The 22,820-nt window shown below is 44.5% G+C and overlaps 1 protein-coding gene across 1 annotated transcript in view; it reads left to right on the top strand.

The window, feature by feature from the left end:
• The window catches only part of LOC128885298 (protein O-mannosyl-transferase TMTC1-like), a 152,811-nt gene that overhangs the window by 105,656 nt on the left and 24,335 nt on the right, over positions 1–22,820 (top strand). Inside the window, exons 7-10 of the mRNA XM_054139278.1 lie at positions 10,825–11,014; positions 16,786–16,907; positions 16,991–17,155; positions 18,294–18,407. Of these exons, the coding sequence (XP_053995253.1) occupies positions 10,825–11,014; positions 16,786–16,907; positions 16,991–17,155; positions 18,294–18,407 (591 nt within the window). The remainder of the gene's footprint in view (positions 1–10,824; positions 11,015–16,785; positions 16,908–16,990; positions 17,156–18,293; positions 18,408–22,820) is intronic.

Here is a 22,820-nt window from a genome sequence, read left to right as displayed (position 1 = left end):
TCCGTTCCATATCACTGGCTAGTCCAAAGTCGAACAATTACGTAGGCAAAAGTGTCGTTAAGAGTCGTTAACTTAATTGGTCCTTGAAACCGGATTCGAAGGCTGATTGTATCGCTCGAGTCTCCACGGAGCAGCCAGCAGGGTGGCCGTTAGCGCGCGTTAACGTCGAGCTGCGAACCCACGGAATGTTACTCACCGGTTGGCACAGGGTGGGTGCAAATTCTCCACGCTCCTCGACGCCTGGCGTCGGTGCGTCTAGGGTCCACCCCCTGTGTTGGTTCACGTGTGGACGCGTTCTCCGTAAGTATGTTTCGCGTATCGTCGCAACCGCTCAACCGACGCACTCAATTACAGAGTCGGTGCGCACCGACGACGGAGACGATTTCAAGAGCGGTTGGACGAGCCTCGCTAAGGGCCCCAGCTCCCTGATGAGACGTCACAGAACGATAATAGGTTGCCCGTGCAGTCTTAACGACGCTCGAGGATAATGTATCATCGTTGACCGGGAACAGGATAAATCTAACGCCTTGCGGGATTTCTTGTTCGCGGTAATGGCGGCTCCTGGGTCCCATTACCATTTTCGATTTACGAGCAACGTCGCCGATATTTCACCGGTAATGCCGTGTAATACAAAATTCGTATGGAATTCGAGCGGAAGGTATTAGTATTCCGGACATGTAGAACGGCTCGCGGTGTACGGTGTGTCAAGGATATTATCAGACAACCCCCGCGATTTCGAACGACGTAAACGCGTTCGCGTCGTGTTACCGTGTACAATTAAACGAAGAACGTGTACAATTGAGCTTCCCTCGCTGCAAGTATTTTATCTGGTACTCGCTTAACGCGAGCGTTTGGTATTCTGCGTTTAACTCGCGGAACATTAACGATATTACGACATTTTTGAAACGAAGGATTTTTCGAAAAGAGCTTTACGATCATAATGTATAACATTTAGCCAATGAAAATAATTAACTGCTAACCCCCTACGCTTGTCATTTGCATAAGCGTGGGAATCCCTTGCGAGGGGTTGAATATTCTTTCCTACTCGGTAGGGAACGCACGTCATAAACTTGGCTCCCTCTGAGGCCTCACCTGCGCACACCATTATAGCATAACGGGTAACACGACTAGCTGGTTGACGTGGAGACCGCAAGGGATGTCGCTGACATCTCTCAACAACGGATCCCATACAGCGTAGCCTCCCACCGAATCCGAATATTTAGTTGCATTCTGAAACCTCTGTTCATCATCATCCACGTCGACGTCTTGCATTCATTACATCGTGACACTCTACACAACCAAGTATGGCGGAGGTGCAGTCAGGAGTATAGAAGCGAGGAATAGACCATCGAGAGGGACGACTCGCAGGTAAATCACCCTTGCGCTTGGTAGCCGCGTTTCCTGAAGCGTTTGCGATCTTGTGTATCGCTGTCATCGTCATCGCTTGGCTGTATTTAGCTGGCTTCATCTTCGATCGACCATGTGTACTCGTTCATCCTGGAATCTCCAAAGGTTGAGGTCAATTATTGGAAAACTGGTATACCTTGAAAATTGTTAATAAAATATGAAAGTAAATCACTTTCGAGGCTTGGTACTTGCGTTTACCAAAACATTTGTAATCTTATGGTGTAATTTTCGTTGCTTCTAAAGCGACCGCATCAAGTCGGGTGATACTTCTTCTTCGATCAATCAACCGCGGTGGTTTCGAGTGTACTCGTTCATCCTGGAGTCCCCAGGGGGGCGGGAGTAAATTACTACGAAGCGGGTATAGCTACGCCTTAGCTATCTGGCTAGATGGCTGGGCCGGGATTGCACGCCACAAATTATCTGCGTAGAGAACCACCCACTAATTCTCTCGCCTCGTAACGCTATACCACCGTCGACCCAGACTCGTCTTCCGCCTTGTACTTCTCCGCCCACCTTTCTGTTCCTGGCGGCACCTCCTCTCTATCCTAGAGGAACGGGGATGCCCCGGAAGGCAGCGCTGGTTCCGGTTTTTGTCGAGCCTTCTACCTCCATGCGGTGTTTTCTGCCACTTACGATTGCTCTCCTTTAACCGTGCTCCGTTTCGATCCACAGTTCCAATTTTCTCAAATTGTCAATGGTTCGGAGCGAGATTGCGACACTACAAGAGAAAAGTATGCGATATTTGATTTCCATTGAAAGACTTTACCGAGATCAAGCTTTTCTTCATTTAAGGAACTCGAATTTAACAGAGTACCTAAGTTTCCCTCTTGCTATTCCAAGCTCCTTCCATTTCCTGCCGCTCTGATAAATACAAACTGCAACCACGACACGTATAGCAAGTGTTATCTGGTGTAATCTGACAGATGACACGAAGTATTGCGTTTATCTCGCCTGCGCATCCGTGTGTATACGTACAATGATACAGTGCGATAGTCACGCAAGTAAATCTTGCGGTATGGTGTCGGTAAATCGGCGTCAACCTTCAATTTAGGATTACACGTAGTCGTTTATTCTGCGATAATTTAATGAATGCTTCGACTTCTTTATATACCCGCACGCGCTAACCATCCAAGCTGAAACTGAGAATGGCAAACTCCTATGCCATTAATCGAACGATGAGCATGAAATGTGTGAAAATTATCCTCGAGAACTCTCCTGGAAATAGTTTTAGGTGTAGGATCGGTATCATAGTTTTGTAATTAGGAATAGCGTGAACTGATCCGATTATAATACCGGACAGTCAAACCAATTCGATCACGACTGATGGATCAGCTCACAGCACAAGTTTCCAAATACAGTTCTGGAAATATTGTGTTATTTAAACCGGATGTACATTATTCGAGCTGCATTTGGCTGCTGATGGTACATGAACCGAGAGCATTGGAGAGCTATTGGTGTAAATATAACATGAATAATCCTGGTCTCCCGGTAGTAGGGTGTAAATTGCGTTTAAAACTGGCGTTTACATTGATTTAATCATTTAAGCGAAACGAGTCAAAATAACTGTTTCCGGTTAGCTGTTTACAAGCCTACGATTGAAAATATTTCAATTGTAGGTATTTTTGTAAACACCTAGGACTCTATAATTTCATTTCACCCCTTTTAAGAAGACTACCTTTGTCAATGGCACATGATTTGTGACCATTTTTCCGTATTCCCTCCAGACTTTTCCAGCCTAAACAACGCAGACGTTATCGCCCCTGGTCTCGCCAGTAATCACTTCCTTCGCAGGCGCGTGGATGTCTCGATGCTCGCGTGTACGTTCAATGAAAACAAGTTTGAGGGGTGTCGAATAAATACGAACGCGGTCATTAACGACGAGCGAAGAAAACTCACCTTCTCGAGTGGAAAAGGGTTCGTTGCGGTGACGCAGCCCGACACAGGGGAAAGTAGAAGGGAGAAGGAAGAAGGGGTTGCAGAGATCGAAGCAGAGTCGGAGGCAACACCTCTGTGCGGTGCTCTTGGCTTCGATCCACTTCTCTTTTCATCTCTTCGCGGGGATTGTCGATTAAAGGGGAACGTTGATACCGGTTCGAGCGACTGCCGTCGGGAAATATGAATGTTTCTGCTAATCCTAAACTCTGAAAGCTAGACTCGCGTCGCAAACACGAAAACAATCGACCAGGTTAATTGGGCGCGGAAATATTTATTTTGAGTACAGAATTTACAGTGTTCTCTCTGTTGGGCGAAATGACGACGGTATTCTTTGATGGAACTCGCATCCAACTCGCATCCAACGCATCTGAATCGATATCAAACAGAGGTATTAGAGTTATTACCTTTATAACAAATCTTGCAAAATTTCATTAACATCGGCACCAGCACATTTTGATCGGACCCATCGTCGATAACAGTTCCCAGATACAATCCCCAATCCACTCGTATCTCTCCGATGCGATGCACCGATCAAGCAACGTCACGAAAGATCGCGGCATCCTTTCAGCCTTGGAGTTCGTTCGATCATATTGATGGGTGTCTAGAGAATATGGAGGATATCGTGCGACAATAGACTCCCGCGGGACAAAGACGCGAGTATAGGAGTATCGGTATCAACAGAATGGCCTGGCCGATCCAGGATGAGTCTCGAACACTCGACGGTGGTTTGAAGAGGGGTCGGGGGAGCAAAGGGGGACGTACGTTTGATTCCGTGCGACGATGCAATACATCTCTCTACGGTTTACCGGTAGCTCTGCGAGACGGAAGTGTATCGTGGCCGGCGAAGCGGGCACATCCGGTCCACAAGATTAATTGCCAATAAACCTCCATTACAGGGACCTCTTCCCGTTACGCCACTCTTCTCGTGGCCTAGCGTCGTTTCCCTACTTCCCGGAGCTTCCACCCATAGACTCCCCGTGGCTTTCGCCATCCTGGAATCTCGTTACACAATTTTACGCGGAGAAACGTCATTACGGAGCAGCATTAAAGGTGATCTCTGCGTAGGGTCATTGTCAACGTTCACGAGAACTTGACGCCTGTTATGTTTTTGCTTATACTCTTGCACTCGTCTCTTGCAGCGTTTTGATTTTTATAGTAAAAACGTTCTCACGCGTTGAATTATGCAAACTTTTCCCCCGAATCTGTCCCGTCATCGTTGCAAGTGAAAAAGGGGGAAGAGTGTCCAACCACGTAACTAATTTGTCGCTGAAAAACGAGACGCGGGTTCGCGTGTTTAGAGGGAAGTCCGTATTATGCGCGCGATTAATCTTGTTCCGAGTCACCCGATGGATGCTTAGAAGCACGTTGCACGAATCGATCTTAGCGTTATCTCGCACACGAGGACTTGGCTATTCGAGGGAAATTGCTTTCGTACGAATTCAAAGCCGTGCACTTGGCGAAGATCAAAGTTCTTACGTGCGGCGATAGAAAGGCGAACGAGACACGGGCGGCCTACGAGAACTTATCACGCGAACGTCGATTAACGTTTTCACTTCGCAGCTCGTTTCGCGAATTGCTCGCCACTGTGATCGATCGGCACGAATGTCGGAAACTATCAACATCGACCTTATTTCCTCAGCAGCGTATTCGCATGCCTGATTAAGCTATTTGCATGCATCCGCGAATCGAGTCTCCGCATACCGTTCAATCGTGTTCGAAACGTTCTTTTTTACGAATAGAATAGAAAAATATGACGAACACCTTTTTTCTAAGCAGTATCGTCAGTATAGAGTGGGTTTACCCGAACCTACTTACTTACGAGGAGTACCGTGCCCTCTCCCACATGGATTATTTAAACGGCCAGGTATTCGCATTACGTGCAGAAATTTGATAGCACTGATTTCATTTCATCCGACTAATATTTCCTGACGGTCCGCTGGTTAGCCGCGCTACTTGACTACTATCGCTCAAACGTTGAATGCACCCCACGGTATATAAAACGTAAAAATGGTACAACTGCTTGAATACTAATGTCACGTAATAACGGTTCATAACGTACGGTTACCGCGTCGCGGAATAGCCCCCGCTCATTGTTCAAATTTCACGACCATAAAACTCAAAGTGCGCGTTCATAATAGGTGTACGTGTCGAGAATGCCTCGAGGTTTCTGGCTGCCGATTTGTATTCCAATTTCAAACAAATCCAGGCGCAGAGCTACCTGTTAGAGCTTTCCGGTCCACGTTCCCGTGGAACGTACTCTTATTCCCTCAATGGCAATCGAGTTTAACGGCGCAAAGATAGGAAGAAGGAAGCATACCCAAATGTACTTGACTTCGTGGAAAAATGTATGTCGAGCAACGAAAGCCTGGGACCCGGCGACGGCGCCGGCGCGGCGTACAAGTAAACACCGCTTCTTGTTCTTCTTTGGTGCTCTTTTGTTTCACGTGAACGTTAAGTTTGCATACAGTATTACGCATTGTACGCCCTAACGACGAAAGTTCTGGCAAGCTTTTAGCAGTCTTGTCCTCGCTCATAACGTTACAGATAAAGTGGATTAACAATTTCGCCGTCGAAGCAGCAGTTACCGAACCAATTTCTACGTAAAGAGAGACCAAGAAAGTTGCAGTGTAATTGTTCAACTTCGATACAGGATAAAGAGGCTTCGCGATTTTATTTTACTTTAAAACCGAAATTTGTTAGTTTTTCTTTCGCCTAGTTACATTTTACACTTTCTCTGCAATCAAGTAGTTGACGGTGTTCGATGTAAAACAACGAGGTCGCAGACGTCTACAATAATCGATCCATAAAATTTAATGTAAAATGTCAGAACATGTAACATGGCGGTTAATTAATTTGTATAAAAACGATAAATCAACTAAGACGCTTTCCCAGAGTTATTAATCTTAACTGCGAGAGCAAGCGCTTGTAGTTGCGACGATAGTTTAATTACTTCCAACAATTTCATCGATGATCGTAAACAGGGCAAAGAAAAATCTGATGCTAAATCGAGTAGCAATCGTTGCACGAAAGGAATGATCCAATCTAATTTTCGCGAATTATTGCGAGAGAATGAAACTGTTCCGCCCCGCAAGAAAGGCTTTATCGCATTAAATCTTCGTCTGTGGCGCGATTCAAGTTCCGAGTAAATTAAATTGTCGGAACGCGTGTTGCGCGGCTCTACTTTTGTTCGTTTTCGCGGCTGGACATTGAAATATTTGCTCTAGAATGCGAATCGCGTTTGCCAGGGCATCGCGAGAATTTAAATTACGAGTTCATTTAATTCGGCTACGTGTAACGACACTTTGGCTAAAAAACAAAATACCCTAGAGTCGCTTAAGCACCATCAATAGACGGCGGATATGGGCCAACCGAGTCCTGTGGACGTATTAATTCCGAACAAAATATACAGAAAGTTCATAGAAGCATTCGATTGTTTGGTATGATAAGCAGTTCTTTGTTCAATTTAAAGAGCACAATTTTCCTAATAAAAACTAAGGAAATATGTTTGTCGGCGAGGGAGCAGCGTTTTCAGTTGGTAGATTATTTTCATAATTCATTTGCAAATCGTGTCCCGTTCGAAAATGATTAACTTAGGTGTAGACACGTTCATATTCACCAGTCGTTAGTTAACACCGAATAAAAGCCTATAAATACCGAATTGCCGAACCTAAGAAGTTGTGAGCTCCGAGGTCTCGATACACTTGAGCGTTAATTGTCGCTCGGAACGATACGCTCTTCCCTTTCGTCTGGACTATCATTTTTTTTCCGTATTTGATTCATACGTCGCGCGAAACCAGTGCAACAATATGCATCCGTTCCAAATAACGAATAAAAGCCTATAAATCCTGGCGGCCCGGTGTATTCGTCGTACGTTCGCGGCAATATCCGGTGGCGTACACGTTTTTGCAAAAAGCGCGGTCGCTCGGGTATACGTCAAGCCTGGAATTGTAAAACCGTCTCGCCGTGGAAAATTCAGCTCTTTCGCGTAACAGTACGCGTCTCCCTTTCCTCCGCGTGACATATACCCCGAATTATTATTTTGACGTTTCGGGTCAGCCTTTCTTCCCACATCTCGAGTCTACCGCTTCTTAAGCCGTCGGGACCATTAATCATGTCAGCAAAATAAAAGTGTACCGGGTGCCGAGAAAAATGATACGCTGGATGAGATCGCCATGCCGGCCAGCGAGCCAGAATACATTATTGTCATTGCTTTTTACAGCGACCGTCTGCCTTTTTGCTCCACTTCCACCGGGTGACATTAATTAGAATGCTGAAAACGTGATGTGCGACAATGATGGTGTAGGCGCGGATATTTTTACTATTTGCATCGGCTCGCAAAAAACTTATTAACAACACCGATGAGAATGGTAATAGATATTAGCGAGCGTGAGAGATCGGTATAAACATTTCGAAAGACGGTAACGCGATATCGGAGCGTTTTCATATCGGAGGGTGTTAAATATTAATCCTACACGGAAGAAAATAATCCGGCCGTATTTTCCACGGTAACGTGCCATGTTTGTTCAAAAAATTGTTTTTGCCCGTGCGCGTAGCGGAGTTAACCAGAGTAAACAGTCGTGTTGTTTCTTTTAAATCGTCGTGCGCCGTGCAGCTACGTATATCGTGCTTCCGCGCCATTGTAGGTAATATATAGCGATGTAGTTTGGCATGAGGTCGAGAACGTAATATCTGAGCAACAGACGTATTGTTGAAACGATACGGCGGAACTCCCATGTAATACCGGGCGTTTGTAAAATAATGCCGGTACAAGAAGCTAGAAGACCGAAGAAGGAACGAAGGATGATGGAAACGTTGTTTATTATAGAGGGTTGCGCCGTTTCGTGGCTCGTTCTAACCAGAGTTAATAAGATCTTTATCGAGACCTCGATCCCTTTCCCGTTTCATCTCGAAACGAAAGGATAGTCCAAGGCTTAACTGGGATACGAAGTGCTCGAAATCGAGGGTTGCCAGTGTCTGGAAAGCCAAATACAAGACACGTTGTAACGGGCCAAACGCGGATCAGTTTACCGCGACGGAAGCAGAGACGGAAGGTCACCTTTGCTCTGTGGGAAGTCGAGTATACCGCAATGCAGTTCGGGATGCCACGTATCCCGTGTACCGTGTACCATATCCTTCGTCTGAAGCGTCGCCTGTCGGTATGCACATAATGGTACTGCTGCGTGCTCTCGTTCCTGTCGCAGAACTCGTTCCGAAGTCGGTCGACCAACGCGACGCTTGAACCGCAAGGAACAGGACGATCCATGTCCTTTGAACGAAAAGCAGGACGCTTGGGAGACAAATCCCCTGAGATAGAAAAGCGTAACTGTCCTTTCGCTACTCAAATATGTATTCCGGCAGCAGTTTGATCGGTGACATTATAATCCCTTCAAGTAGAATGACCATTGTACTACGCGTAACGTGGTAACGTGGACGCGATGAGCGAGATGTTTTTCGCGTTTTCGTGCCACGAATATTTCGCTTCTCATTGAGAAGCAACGCGATGCAGTAGCTTGCTGGGTGTTAATATCCCAGAGTGAGGGCCTTTTAAAACAAATTCGTCCGACGCTCCATTGTTGTACGTACACACGTGTGTCACGAAACCGGGAAATGCTGCGCGCTGCTCGTTAGGTACGCGAAAAGGGTTGACTGGAGCCGGAACAATGCCACTTTGCGCCGGCTATATTTATATTTTCCAGTTGTCCCCGCCCTCTCTTTCCGCGTTCTTCGTTAATGCGGATAATTATGTCCTTCAGAATTTCGGTACAACGTAGTCCGTCATAAAGCCAAATGTAATGCACGCATTAACCGGCTTACTAGCCTGGCATTATTAAATCCAGAAAATGAAGGGCACATGCGCGAAACTCGTTAACTGGGCGTGTTGAGCCTGTACGAGTACACGGTAAATGGGCAAAAGCGTGAACGAGGTGCTTTTTTTTTAGAAAATTTTCGACTCTACGCACGCTCAATTTTTCACAAACCGTAAACACTTAATTATATAAAAAAATGTCAACTCGCTTGGGCAATCTCGGAGCTTGGCCGTCAGTCCACTCGATGTCTCCACTTCCAGCGGCTAAACGCGGACCATTTTGATAATACCGCAGACGACGTCGAGAACAATTAGAGAGGATTGTAGCGTGACGCGGGTTGACACTCTCGGGGATGCATCGAATATTTAACAGCGCGTTACGCGTGCCGCGTCGCGTTGTTCGCCGAACAATAGACTTGCCGAGTAAGCTCTGCCACTAGGCGCGGCGATACACTGATGGGCATCCTCCTCGAAGACCGCCGTAGACGCTCGCTAGTGGGATGCCTGGCCATTATATCGGTGATTATATCGGTAGACGCTGATAGAGAGAAAATGGAGGCACGACGTCAGCATCGGAGGGTGACTCTCCAGCGGCGTCGGTCGGCCTCTTCAACGTTCGCGTCTGTCGAACAATGCTGGCCACGGGCACCCTGCCTCTAGCTCCAAGTATCGTCGGCCAATTTACACGGGGAAGCGAAGAACCGCGAGAAAAAAAATAAATAAAAGACGAGGAAAGTGAAGGGAAAGAGGGTGAAACGTGCAAAGGAGAGTCTGTCATCGACGTAACTCGTGGAACAAGAGCAACGAAAGGAGAATGGTATTGGCGTGACGTGACGTGACGTGACGTGACGTGACGTGTAGGAATACGGAAAGACAGACTTTGTTAACCCTTTGCACTCGAATGACTCCTCTACGGCACAGTGCAAGTTTGCGTTGCGATTACAGAGAGCTCTACGTCGCTTCATCGTAGTTTCGAGTAGGTCGAGAAGCGAACGATTTGAGAGTATTTAATGCAGCCGTGCATCGAGGACACTTTGGTACGTTGATATCGATTCTGCTTTGTGGGGTCTAATGCGCTTGATACGGACCCGAGTTGGCGGGAACTGAAAAGAAGCTATTCAGGTCATTCGGAGGTGCACCCGAGAATTCCTTTCTTTATTCTTCGTCGACGCTTAATGGAAGACTAGTGTGCCACGCACGTTTCGACGACAGCGATGTCTCGTGGGTTGGGGTACCCTCGGACACTGGAGCGTGGACTTTAGTATTCGTGTTGTGTATTGGGATATTGTTCTGTTCAGGGTTCTTTTTTACGTAAAGTGATTCGTAGATATTGCCTTTCCAAGAGTATGCGATATATTCTCCTTTTCGTCCCCTAGATAACAAGTTCGATATTTACTTACACTGTATTTACGATGACAGTGAAGTAGTAGAAATCAGCAGTTTGACACCCCCAGTAAGTCTGGCTTCGACGTGTTCGATCGACCACTTCTCTGACAGGTGATTGACATTTTCGGGGGATAATAAGCCGCGCGTGCCATATACGGGGCTTCAACTGACAGTGAAATACGATTATTTCGCGAAAATCACGCGGTGTAAATTTTTCACTGAACGCATCAATTTTTAGCACGTTACTTATACATGGTGTTAACGAACCGCTCCTGTCTTTTTGGTTTCAGATTATTGACGTTCTGCTATCTGGCGGCATTGAATTGTTGGTTGCTGCTCTGTCCAGCGACGCTTTCGCACGACTGGCAGATGGGATCCGTTCCTTTGGTCGCTTCGTTGGCCGACACTAGAAACCTGGCGACCTGCCTGTTTTTCGGCGGCTGTCTCATTCTTACGTACAAAGCCTTCACAGATTTCGAGGTAAGGGTGCAACTTTCTACAGGCATCGTAATGGCGTCCATTGCGAAAGAGGGTCACCAAATCGAGCCAGTGCAAGCGGGAACAATTGCTCCAGCGTTGTTGAATACGCTCGTAGGTATCAAGGAGAAGTTGAATGACCGACCAGTTATCGTTCACAAGAAGTCATTTCGCAGTTAAACGTTTCGACCAGGAATGCTCGGAGTAACGAACCACCAAGTTCTACGCCCGTGATCCTCGTGGTCGACCGTGATGAAGTTGTACTTGGCTCGAACGCCATAAAAGTTTCGCGGCACGAGTGCCAAGTCAAATGCCCGACCAGGAACTCTGTGTCTTCCTGGTCATAAGTCACTAACGCAGCCGAGTGTTCAACGTAATGATCGCTGTAAAGTTCTCAAGTGATTCCCAAGTCTTGGACGTCCTTGTTTATCTTTCTCGCCGATGTACACGCCATGTTGTGTTCCTTACACGGATTGTTTTGATATCTTGAGAGGAGCTGAAACACCATTGAACCTCCCACCCTCGCAACTCTCTGTCTTTCGGGTCATTCGTTGGTAACGCGGCTAAGCGTTCAGCGTAATGACCTCTTTAAAACCTTAACGACGGTAAACCTACCGTCCACGGGTTGTCGGCCACTTTTCTCGAAGGAGGCCGTATCTGTGGTTTTAACGTTGCCACTCGCCACCCCCTTTCCGCCCCCTCGCACTTGCTCTTCCATTCTAGGCGAAGAGTGGCAGTTAGAGACGACCGAGATCGAGCGCGAGTTGATGGTACTGCGGATGTCTTTTTCAGGAACGAGGCCGTTTTTGTCACCTCTTTCCCTCCGCCAGATAATCTTTGTGCCTAACATCCGATTTGAAAGATGTTTCTGTAATAGCGCCTCCTCGCGCCATTGTTCTCGATGCTGTATTGTCCGCTTTCAGCGTGCGTCTTTGACATACTTTAACGCGCGAGGGGCGAGGTAACGAGAGACGTTACCGGCTTGAATGCCGAAGCGCGTCGGAACAAGGTTCTTGGACATGTGTTCTGACCTAGAATTGAACTTTTCGCGGATCGATAGGGAAACTCGAAGCTTTGGTTTCCTTCCGGAACGCGGAAACGTTTATTGATGTCGATGAGATGGCATTTTCATGAGAGGTAGAATTGCAGAGAGGTGGAAACCTTTGCTCCCGTGTCTCTAGAGCTCCTTGGTGTCTTCGCTTCTTGAATACTAATGTTTTATCAAATTTAAAGCAATGCAATTTCTTTCATCGCAAAATATGACAGTTTCTATGACTTAGACTCATTGTCATGCCCCAGCGTCGTGCAACGCAACACTCTCCCATGCTGCCTTCGATCGATGTACGAGCTAATCGATTACGAATAGAAAGAAAACGTTTGTTTGCGCGTGCCACTATCCCAGCAATCTATCAATTTATTTTGATTCCAGAGAGACGTGCAAATATGTCGGGTAGTAATTTTCCCGTTCTTCCCTGTTGTCTCTCTCGATGCACTGAAACACACAATGTACGCGGCGGTGACCATAGAACTGCTGACCTGAAATTGATTCGTGCCAAACACATCTTTGAATAATGCGACGACAACTGCTCACTGATTCGCGCCTCGCGTTTACTCATTTCCTGTCCAGTAATCGTTTCATCATTGAGGTCCCCTACTTTTCCAGCTTATTTACGCGCGCTGGTCGCGACAAACGACGGTAATTTGGCCACGAAAAAACAATCGTCCGTGGGAGATTGCGAGTTCGATTAATGAGAACCAGTTCCGATGGAAGTGGCCCGATAAACGTTTGAACGGAGACCCTATTAACCAGCGTTTCGTTGAAAGTGGAATAAGTCGACCGTTGCGATGGAATAATTACACCCAAATTCGTTCATGATACCAGCCAAGCGTTTAATTTACTCATTTTCAGCAATTTAATGCTTGCCACGACTACGAATTACGTCGGATATATTCCTTTCGAGAGATCGAGTAGTTTCTACGTTGATTAGCGTGGCAAATTCGCGTTGGTAGCGGTTGCTACGTTCTCGTTTGTCAATTTTATACCGGTTCAAGCATCGTACGTATCTGCCACTTTGCTACTTTTTACGCGCGATAGTGGCGACGTGAGTACAGTTCTAGGAACTGTACGTAAATTGTCGTTTGTGACTTCGCTGCTCAAAAGTTTGCCCGAAAGATGTAGTAGACGAGGGCTGCGCGTATCCCGCGGTTCCTTTCCCATCGGAGTACGGGTTAAACGGCTCCGAAGGAAGAGGAACAAAAGGTTCACTTTTATATTCTAGTTCCGTGGCGGATTTTGCAAACTTCTAAGAAACTAGGTTGCAGTTTCCTCTCGAATTTAGTGTCTGGAATTCCTTCGCTGGATTCGTTGCTTGAACTTGCACGCTGGAAATAGAACAAATGGCCGTTCGTTCTCATACTTTCTTCCTTCTCGTTAGAGGAACGATACAAATTTTCGAAACTCTGAGCCGTTCGAAAATTTGTAATATTCGTCAAAACGAAGTGGTCTCGATTGTGCATATTTTTCCCGAGTATACTGCCAAGTCTTTGTCTTTCAAATTGTATCGACAAGAAAATTCGGTTAAGTGTTCCATGCCAGAATTGTTCTTTTCGGTTACACTTAACCCAGCCTCGCGTGCCTGAGGATATGATTGCTATCGGCAGTTTCAGCCAACAGTCCTTTATACCGTTTGGTATCGGATCGGTTAATAGAATGTGCCAGGAGTCCTTCGGTTAAGCGACGTATAATTGGACCCTCTTGAGCACATCCTAAGGGTGTGCTTCTCCACTTGTTTTGGTATTCAAAACAGTTCGAATATACCCGCGGTGTAATGCACCCCAGATTCGTTATCTTCGATCAATGGCGCTGCAAGTAGTACCTCCAACTCGTCAACCTCAAAATCACGCGTTGCAAATTCGTCTACCATCCCTGTTGCTCCTCGCACTTGAACATTTGCATCTCCCGAGCGATCATCCGTATCACACTTATTTGTCCGCAATTTATCATTCACCGCGACACTTCCGACACTTACATCTTTTACCATGCGCACCTCGTACGATGACTCTTCACTTTTGTCGGTGACATCATTACTCTCAGTCAACTCCGATACTTGTTCCAGGTCGTCTTTCGCACACTGCTTCTGTATTTAAGTGATGTATAGTTCGATTCGTCTATAGTTATTTTATATTCATCATCGAGCACTTTTTCTTCCAACCTTGTTTTATTTTCGTCGACTCTAATTAATTGATAAATTAGTATACCACCTAGCCTTTTCCCTGTGCCACCACAATGAAAATACTGTAACATTCTCCGTTTGACGAATATTCAGTTAGCAGTCCTTTGTTTTTACAAAGGAAAGAATACAATTTTCTTAAAACTCTGAAATGAGTAAACTTCACGATTGAATTTTTTCTTTCGCTGCGCGTTTTGAAAGAATTAAAAACGCCTGATATTCGAAGAACTGGCACAGTTTACACAAAAATTTTCTTGGTCGTTCTTGTTGGCTGTGTTTGAATAATATTCTTTATATTTTCCTTCATCGCAGGCGGCAGCAGTCGAATAGACTGTTGATTTTCATTCTTTCCATATTGTATACGTTCTCTTTCTTCTTCGGGGTCAAAGTGATTCTCCACTTTCTTATTCTCTTTCGATGACAAATTATCTTTCCTTCGAGAATACTCTATTATTTTCTTTCGTGCTTCGCTCGAAGCACCCTTGCTCTTAATTTCTGTATTTACTATTTTCTGTCCCCGGTCAAAAGTTGTCCACTCGTCTTTGTCATTTTTATCGAAATCGATATCGCGCCGCTTCTGATTCCCTGAATAGAGTATTATGTTCCTCGATTCCCCATGTTTCTTTTCGCTTCTCCATTTCATCACGTACCTTTCCCGTGGACGTTGATTCCTCTTCAATAACCTCGCGATGTTTCACCCGAGTGTGTTTATTCGCTTCCACGTGCGTGCGAATTGATGTTTCAGCTGCGCTCTCATGTTTATCATATTCTTCATGAATATTTCCGCAAGAATGTCTATCTCTGTAGATTCATTGCTTCGCGGAGAATTCAGCGCGAGATTTATACCATCTACCGAGAGTTTCTCCATTTTGTTTGTTCCGCGAGCCTTCGTATATTCAGTTGTCTCTTGAAAACATTTTAAACAGATACAAATGTTCCAACTATTTTTTATACAATATATTATGAATCGTAATCAATCTACAGTAGATCCAGATAATTACAGTTTTAGATTACTTTTGGGTAATTTTTAAAGAAACCCATTAATCGCTTATTCGTTATGAATAACAACGTTGGTTGGTTCTCTCATATGTGTTTTCATTTAGTAAATTTGAGTTGATTGGTCGAAAAATAATTCGACGTAAATTCCCGTGCTGAATGTCAATAGGAACAAAAGCCGCTGAAAGCCGCAAATTTCCCGCTGTGACCCGAACCCGTAGTGCTCAATTTCGCCTTAGCGATCGTAATTATTTTGCGAATTTCAGCTCCGTGGTCCCAAGTTTCCGCCACTATCGATTCGAAAGCTTTATCGACGCCGTGCTCGATTCCAGCAATTGTTGCCTCCGCAGCTGGTTTCGAATTAGGGGAATCCCAGACTGATCTTCGATACCGAAATTTACGTTCTAATTCACGAGCAGCGAAATCGCTCTCTCTGGACTTTCACAGTAAAGAGATCGCGGAGAGTGGCGAGTCATTCGGCTCGATCTTTGTTCCCTGGGAAATTTCAAGGATTATATCGGATCGATGCACAAGTTTGCTGAATTTGCCAAGAAAAGCTTTTCTAAAATGTATCTCCTGTTTATCACACAAGCAGATCTTTTTCTAGCAGAAATGACTTTTGCAACAGAAAAAAGTGAAATGTCTCACGTTTGAGGAGGCACGTTGTGGGGCGTCAACGAACCTTTGATTCTCGACAGCGTGTCCAAACATACTTGGCTGCCTGTGATGTCAAGCAGCGACCCTCCCCAATCAGTTCCACTCGAAGCGTCTCGCGCTGATCTCATTTCTCGACACTTTAATCCATCGCCCTTGGCGCGTGATTTCTGCTGTCCACCTTCTGAACGAAGCCTCGGTCGGTTATTGCTCAAAAAAGCTACTCCGTTGGCTTATCCGAAGTTATAAGTCGCTCCTTCGTAATTCTTTAAAACGTTGACGTCTAAATTCCAACGGGACAACCCAGTAGAAAAAAGAAAGAAAGTCTTCTGGTTCAGAAGACCGGGATTCTAGAGAAACAGCAAAATTTGTTAAAACAGTTTGACGATTGAAAAGTTTCAGTTTCTTAAGTTCGAAGTAAGTAAACTTTATGTGTCTTCGCGACCTTTATTCTCTTGGCGAATTCTGTTTCGACATACGGGGTGGTTCTGAATTAACGGCTGGAATGACTATCTATATTTCACTTCGATTTCAATTGATAACACTTTTTAATAAAACTAACATTTTCGACCACGTTTACCTTTTGCAAGTGGCCCAAAATGTAAATTTTGGAGATCCTCCGCAGCATTACATGCATTCTTTTCGTTTATTTTAATATAAAACCTACAAGTGTATTATTGTGGTAAGTATATTATGTATTCGCAACAAGTTTCCGAGTATTTGTAGGAACCGCGAAACAAAAGCGGAACCTAGCGCTACGCTCTTTCCTTGTATAAACTTTATTTAATACGTAGTTAGTGCCTAACACAACGTTACGCGGTTGAGCCGTGCAATTTCATTCTAAGGCGGAACGCTTTTCACCGTCTAACGCAGCAACCTGCGTTTCATTTACAGCAACAGAGGCACCCACCTCTTCTTCTTGGTTGGATGTTCCTGGTACTGCCGTTCCTGCCCGCATCCAATCTTTTTATTACCGTTGGATTCGTCGTCGCGGAACGAGTACTGTACATACCGAGGTAATATTAATTTTTGTTCACTCTTCGCAATTTCCAAACGAAAACGTCTACGAGAGAAAAAGTTAAAAGAAACGATTTTACAGCGTTGGTTGGATCCTATTGGTCGTATACGGAATGCAAATCTGCTGGACGGCGATACCGCGGAGAAGAAGCTTGATAACAGCGGGAATAGCGCTTCTCCTGATTTTAGGGTGTTACAAAACGGTCCTACGAAACAGGGATTGGACGTCCAGGGAAACTCTACTCAGGTTAGTTTAAGACAAGTTTAATCGAATCTATTTTAAGAAAAAGGGTTTGGGAGTGTATCGAACATTTCCAAATTTGAAATTTCAACAAAATATAATTTCAGTTACGATGGCAACATTTTCTATTGGCTAGAATCTTTTTCAGAAAGTACGGTCTTTCCTGAAACACACAAGAAATTTATGACCGGCAGCTACCATAAAATTTTTCGAGTAATATGTGGATACTTTTACGATAAGTTCCGGGATATTTTCTTAATTTCACGTGTAACTACTTTACTCTCATAATAAAAAAATTACGGCCGGTTCTTCAAAAGCGTAAGGAGAAATTTCGTAGAAGCAAGTTAGTACCTTGGAAGTTTAACATCTGGGTTTAGGAGGTAGGAAAAATTGAAAACCCTAAGGGAAAATAAAAAATAAGAAATTGTTATAGAGAATTGTATAGATATTGTATAGAGAAAATTCTTGAAGATTGGAATGCACTTTGTTTTGGCTTTTTACTGCCGTAAATTACAAGCTCGTTGCGTATAACAGTTATGTTTCCTAAGCGGGGAATTAAATTTCGAGCCAGAATTCAACGAAAGAATCAGAATTCTCGGCGTTAACGAAATTCCCTCGCCAATCGTTCGCAAGGTGTAAGCCTGTTCGCGGCGCGGATCCCCTCCCTTCCCATCCAAATTCGCCAAATCGCAAAGTAATTCCGCCGAGATTTACGACAGGCTCTCCGTCACGGCTCGAACAACGCTCGTGGCGCTGTGCCAGCCTCGTACTTACGCGTATGACCGAAAGTTGTACAAAAGCAATTGGGCCGTGTGCGACGATACGAAGCGTAACTATCACAGATAGCTGGGAGTTGACGAGAGAAAGGACGAGGATCTTGTCTGATCCGAAATAGATGTTTGATATTTTGGTGGTGTTGTATTAAACAGAACCAATCGGTTCGTTATAGTCTCGGGAAACTTGGACGATTTTATAATATATAGAATCTGTTAAATGTTGGCTACCATAACGATCATTCAAATAATCGCTTTTGCATCATGATATTGGACTTGGACTTAAGAGGTCATAGAAATTATTCAGTTTCTTCAGACTTCTGACCTCGAAATACACGCTACATGTTTGACCCGAAATCGCCTTGTTGCAGAGCGGGCTTGCGGTCTCTGCCTCACAACGCCAAGATGCACTACAACTTCGCCAACTTCCTCAGAGACATGTCGCAGCCGAACCGTGCGATTCTGCATTACCAACTGGCCCTTTGGTAAGTACTTGGTCGTCGATGTTGTTTGTTTTGCTCGAGAACTCTGCAAATGGGACACCCGTTGGCTTCTTACGCGGCTACCACGACTCACTTCTCGAGAGTATATGAACTTTTTGCAAAACTCGGACCCTATGGAGACCCGCTTTTCAGAGATTCAAGGGTATCGAGTTCCTATGGTGAGCGTTTCAACGTAATTACTGGTTACCTTGTAACTGCGCCTTTGCTCGTAATTATCGCAAGGCTGTCTTTCGAAGTAACTTTGATTGGAGTTGGAGCAAAGCCGTACCGACGTGACGCGACGGGGTGTAAATTAATTTGAGAATCTCTAATCTTGGAAACCCAAAACGGGTGTTTGAAGAAGGGTGGGGTTTGGTGTAAAAAGATACAAGTCTTGAATGGATTTACAGCCTTTGAATGACGAAAATTCTATATAAATTTCACGCCACGCGTTCCCTTATTATTTTAAAAACAGAACCGAGCGCATAATGGATTTGTATACAGGAACGTCGGGACGAAACGATTTACCGATCCTCGTACCAGAAGTGCATAAATCCAGCTTCTCACTGACATCTCTCTGACAGCCGGATTTTCCCCGCCCAGTTTCGCATGCACACCTTTCTCCAAACGCGATCGATTTCGCAATAATTTCAAATCCTACTCGCGCGAAACGAACGTTCCAATTCGGGGAAAGGCGAGTGATCTCTGCGTCTACAATGCCGACGGTACATATTTTCCTGCCTGAGAGATCAAATTTCAAGATGAGATTAAGGAAACGTGTTGCGTTCTGCAATCTACATTTTAATCTTATTTGTAGTAGTGTTTGAAAATCAATCGTTTATGAAATGTTTAAAAAGAATCGAAAAGAAAACAAATCGTTTTCCTAGTCCTGGTTGTAGCTGTCTCATTAATGAATCCAGCGGTCTTGATTTTCCACTTTGCAGAGAGGAATTACCGAGAAGTCGCCAGTGTCGCGCTAAATTGGAATCGTTCGTAAGGGCTTGTTGTTTTTGAGGAGCAAGCAGTCCCATATTGCATCGCAAACGTCTCGCCTCGCGCCTCGCGTCGGAAGTGACGCTCGACATAAACTCGTCCAACGATGGGAAGGTGCTTAAATCTACACGATCGTTTTTTACTCCCGTGTTCTCTTTAGCAAAAGGCGAGACACGGACGTGGGGGCATGGGAGGGACGCGCTTATCAAAGCAGTAAGAGGTTTACTGACAGCGACCGGTATTCCGATAATGAAAATTCCACTTCCCCGTTCGTGCGAATCCTTTTGAAGTCGGCACTTCAATGAACCGATCCCGTTCTTCTTTCTGCGAACGTGCCCGTTCCCTCGCTTCTTTTTCGTCGCGGCGGCCATGTTTCCGACGTCGGCGTCGGCGTCGGCGTCGTCTCGCTTGCGCCCCCATTTTTGTGTAAATGTTCCCGTTGACAGAGGTGAGTCGCGCTGATTTGAATTAGCGCGTTTCTTTCGACGCTTTCGTTAACGTTATCTCACACCCTTCGCAATCAGCTATTCTTAGCTTGTTCCAACACATATAAATGGTTAATTGTACCGACATAACTTAATGTGATTCTTGAAATGAGTTGCCATTTGCTTCTCGAGACTACCTAACTACCTCTGAAGCAAAGAGCACGTCTCCTCCTCAAGCCCGTTCCAGATCTTCTCAACGTCCACGTTAGGAAACCACAATTTACACCCAGCGCTGTGCCTTCCACTCTCCATTTTAATTCTACGTTACCCCTATTCCCACGTAGCGATGGCTTACCACCCACTAAAGAGTCAGAAAACCTGTCGAGGAAGCCAAACGGTTGACAATCCCCTACGAGTTATCCGCTCGAGACGCGAGACAAAGTCTCGTCTAGTCTATTGTGCTTCGAGTCCTGACTCAGGCGGATTTTTACGCCGTGGGCGAGGAAAACGGAAATGCACAACGATTCGTGAATCCTCTGGAACTGCTCCGTTCGCTCCAGCGATCCCGTTTCCTTCGTATTCGGAACCGGTAAGCAAAATTAATCCGCGCGCCCGTTGTACACCGTTTTACAGGCGAAGCAAAAAGCAGAATCCAATTAAATAATTCAAGCATGACGGCGCGATGAAGAGTGGGCACCCACGCGGTAAATCCGCGAGAAAGCTCGATATTTCACCGATACGAGAAACCAACTTCTGTACGACGCGACGCCGACGAGACGAAAGCTGCGGTCCAGAATTTCACGGCGAGCTTGGTTCGCTTCTGATACTCATTTGTGCCGTAGCTCGAAAGCTAAATCGAACTAAAGATGCATCGTATTAAACTTGGTTATTATCGGTGACGCTATAAATAAAGCAACATCGAAACATTGGATGGAAACAAATATACGCGATGAAATGTTACCTGACCCCTAGATATCGATGATAATTAATTGCCACAAGTTACATACCATCGAATAATAAATACGCGTTGCGTTTAATAATATTGTAGTAAATTTTGGAGCTGTATAGATTCGAATTCCAGCCAATTTACATGCAACAATGATAGAAACGACAAGATGAAATGAATTTCACATTTGTACGATTAAACGTGACAGTGAATAAAAGGAAAATACTGAATCATGATGTAGAGGCCAAAGCATGGTCTTGTGGAGAAATAATTTAATTTAATGAATTATTTTAATTGGATGGCAACGTAACGTACACGTGGATAAAAAGTGGAAAATGGACACATATTTGCTGAGTTCTGGAATATAAACAATACAAACGGAACTTCAAAGTAGCATCGTGAAAGTTGCCGAGAGGATTTTAATTTTTAATGAATGTTGCATGTCCGGTCATCCACAACTTTTTAGAAAAGAGAAATTGTAGAAGAAAGATATTATTCGAAAAAGGGGTTCCATTGCTAATTTTGGTATTGATTTTGACTTTTATACGATGAATTTCATTCGCGAACACTTTACGCTTCTTTGCGAGGGGTATCGTCAAACGGTTGTACCCTCGGTTCGATTAGCCGAAGAGTTTCTCATGACTATGGATATAGAGATGAAGAGGACACGGTAACTTAGAGCAGGTTTGCTACCCTCGCAGAGTAGGAAAGGAGTCACGATGAATTTCCGCAACGCTGAAGAATTTTAATCGGTCCAACACTTTCATAATCTTCGCGCTGCTCTGCGACCGGATTCTTTTGCGCGACGCTAGAGTAGGGGCAATGTTTATTAATGAAACGGCTCGCTTCTGTGTTTCGGAGTTAATTAAAAAACAGCGATCAAGATGGATACCGTGTGACGGTGACTTGGCGTGTTACTCGACACGAAGCTTGGAGAAGAATTCTATTGAGAAGGAACGTCAAAGGATTACACGCTTCGCGCTGGAAGCAATTTTCTAGATTAGAATTCATGATTCATGCGGAATTCGGGATCGTAGGGAACTATTATTTGGCCGAGATTTTTAAATGTAATTTATCTTTGTCCCTCGACAGACTCGAGTCTATTTCAATCGTTTGGAAATCTCTCGATTTTAATCAACTATTTTAAGGTTCTATTTCAAGAGTGCGCTTTATATACATACATACGTTAGCAGTAGCATTTTAATTAGCGAATAAATTGAATTAGAATTCACCAAATAAATTACTCTGTTTTTGCAGTTTTCAAGCATCATTTAAATTACAGTCTGTTCTCTATAGAAAATTTTCCATTTCGAATCAACTTTTATTATAATTAGGGATTCTTTGAGACTGAAAGAAGCACAAGCCACTTAACTCCACAAGCTTCCAGTGCATTAAAAAGACTTTTTTTGTATAGATTCGGGGTTCCCGTAAATGTTAGGCTTGGGTTAAATGGTTGGCTAGACCCGTCTGTGGCGAAGCTTCATTTAACTACAGAAATTTGTACATTTGTACGTACTATGAATGGCACCGTACGCGAATGTTCGTTCTTTGAGAATTAAATGGACCATTATTCTGGTATTTCACCGACATCGGAGACAGCTGCATCAATTTCTAAAGACATCCTGACGTTGAGACGAATTTATAGACTATTCCGTGTCTTCCTCGGAGTTTATGCTTCTACTTATACATGATGTAGGTGTTGCATTAACGTAGTTCGATGCATGAGCGTCAAGTACATATTGAATAATCTATTAACACGATCGGTTCGGTGTAACACGATATTTCTCTTAAAAGACCAAAGTCGCGTACGCGTGACAGCGATGATTTTCTATTTCACGTTCAACTAGTTAATTTATGATTTGCTGTAATCTTTAATAAGCTAACAACTATAGTAGATATAACGGCCAAATATGAGTTTCCTACTTTCCAAATAGATTGCAAATTCCAAGAAATGTTTCCATTCTTCGTTAACGAAAAAAGCAATACTGATGCCCGAGTACGTTATACGCTCCACTCCATGAAGTTTGACGCATTATGAATTTCAGCACGAAC

This window comes from Hylaeus anthracinus, unplaced genomic scaffold (genome assembly GCF_026225885.1).
Source record: "Hylaeus anthracinus isolate JK02 unplaced genomic scaffold, UHH_iyHylAnth1.0_haploid 11981, whole genome shotgun sequence".
Classification (NCBI taxonomy): domain Eukaryota; kingdom Metazoa; phylum Arthropoda; class Insecta; order Hymenoptera; family Colletidae; genus Hylaeus; species Hylaeus anthracinus.
This window is presented reverse-complemented; position numbering and strand designations above follow the sequence as displayed.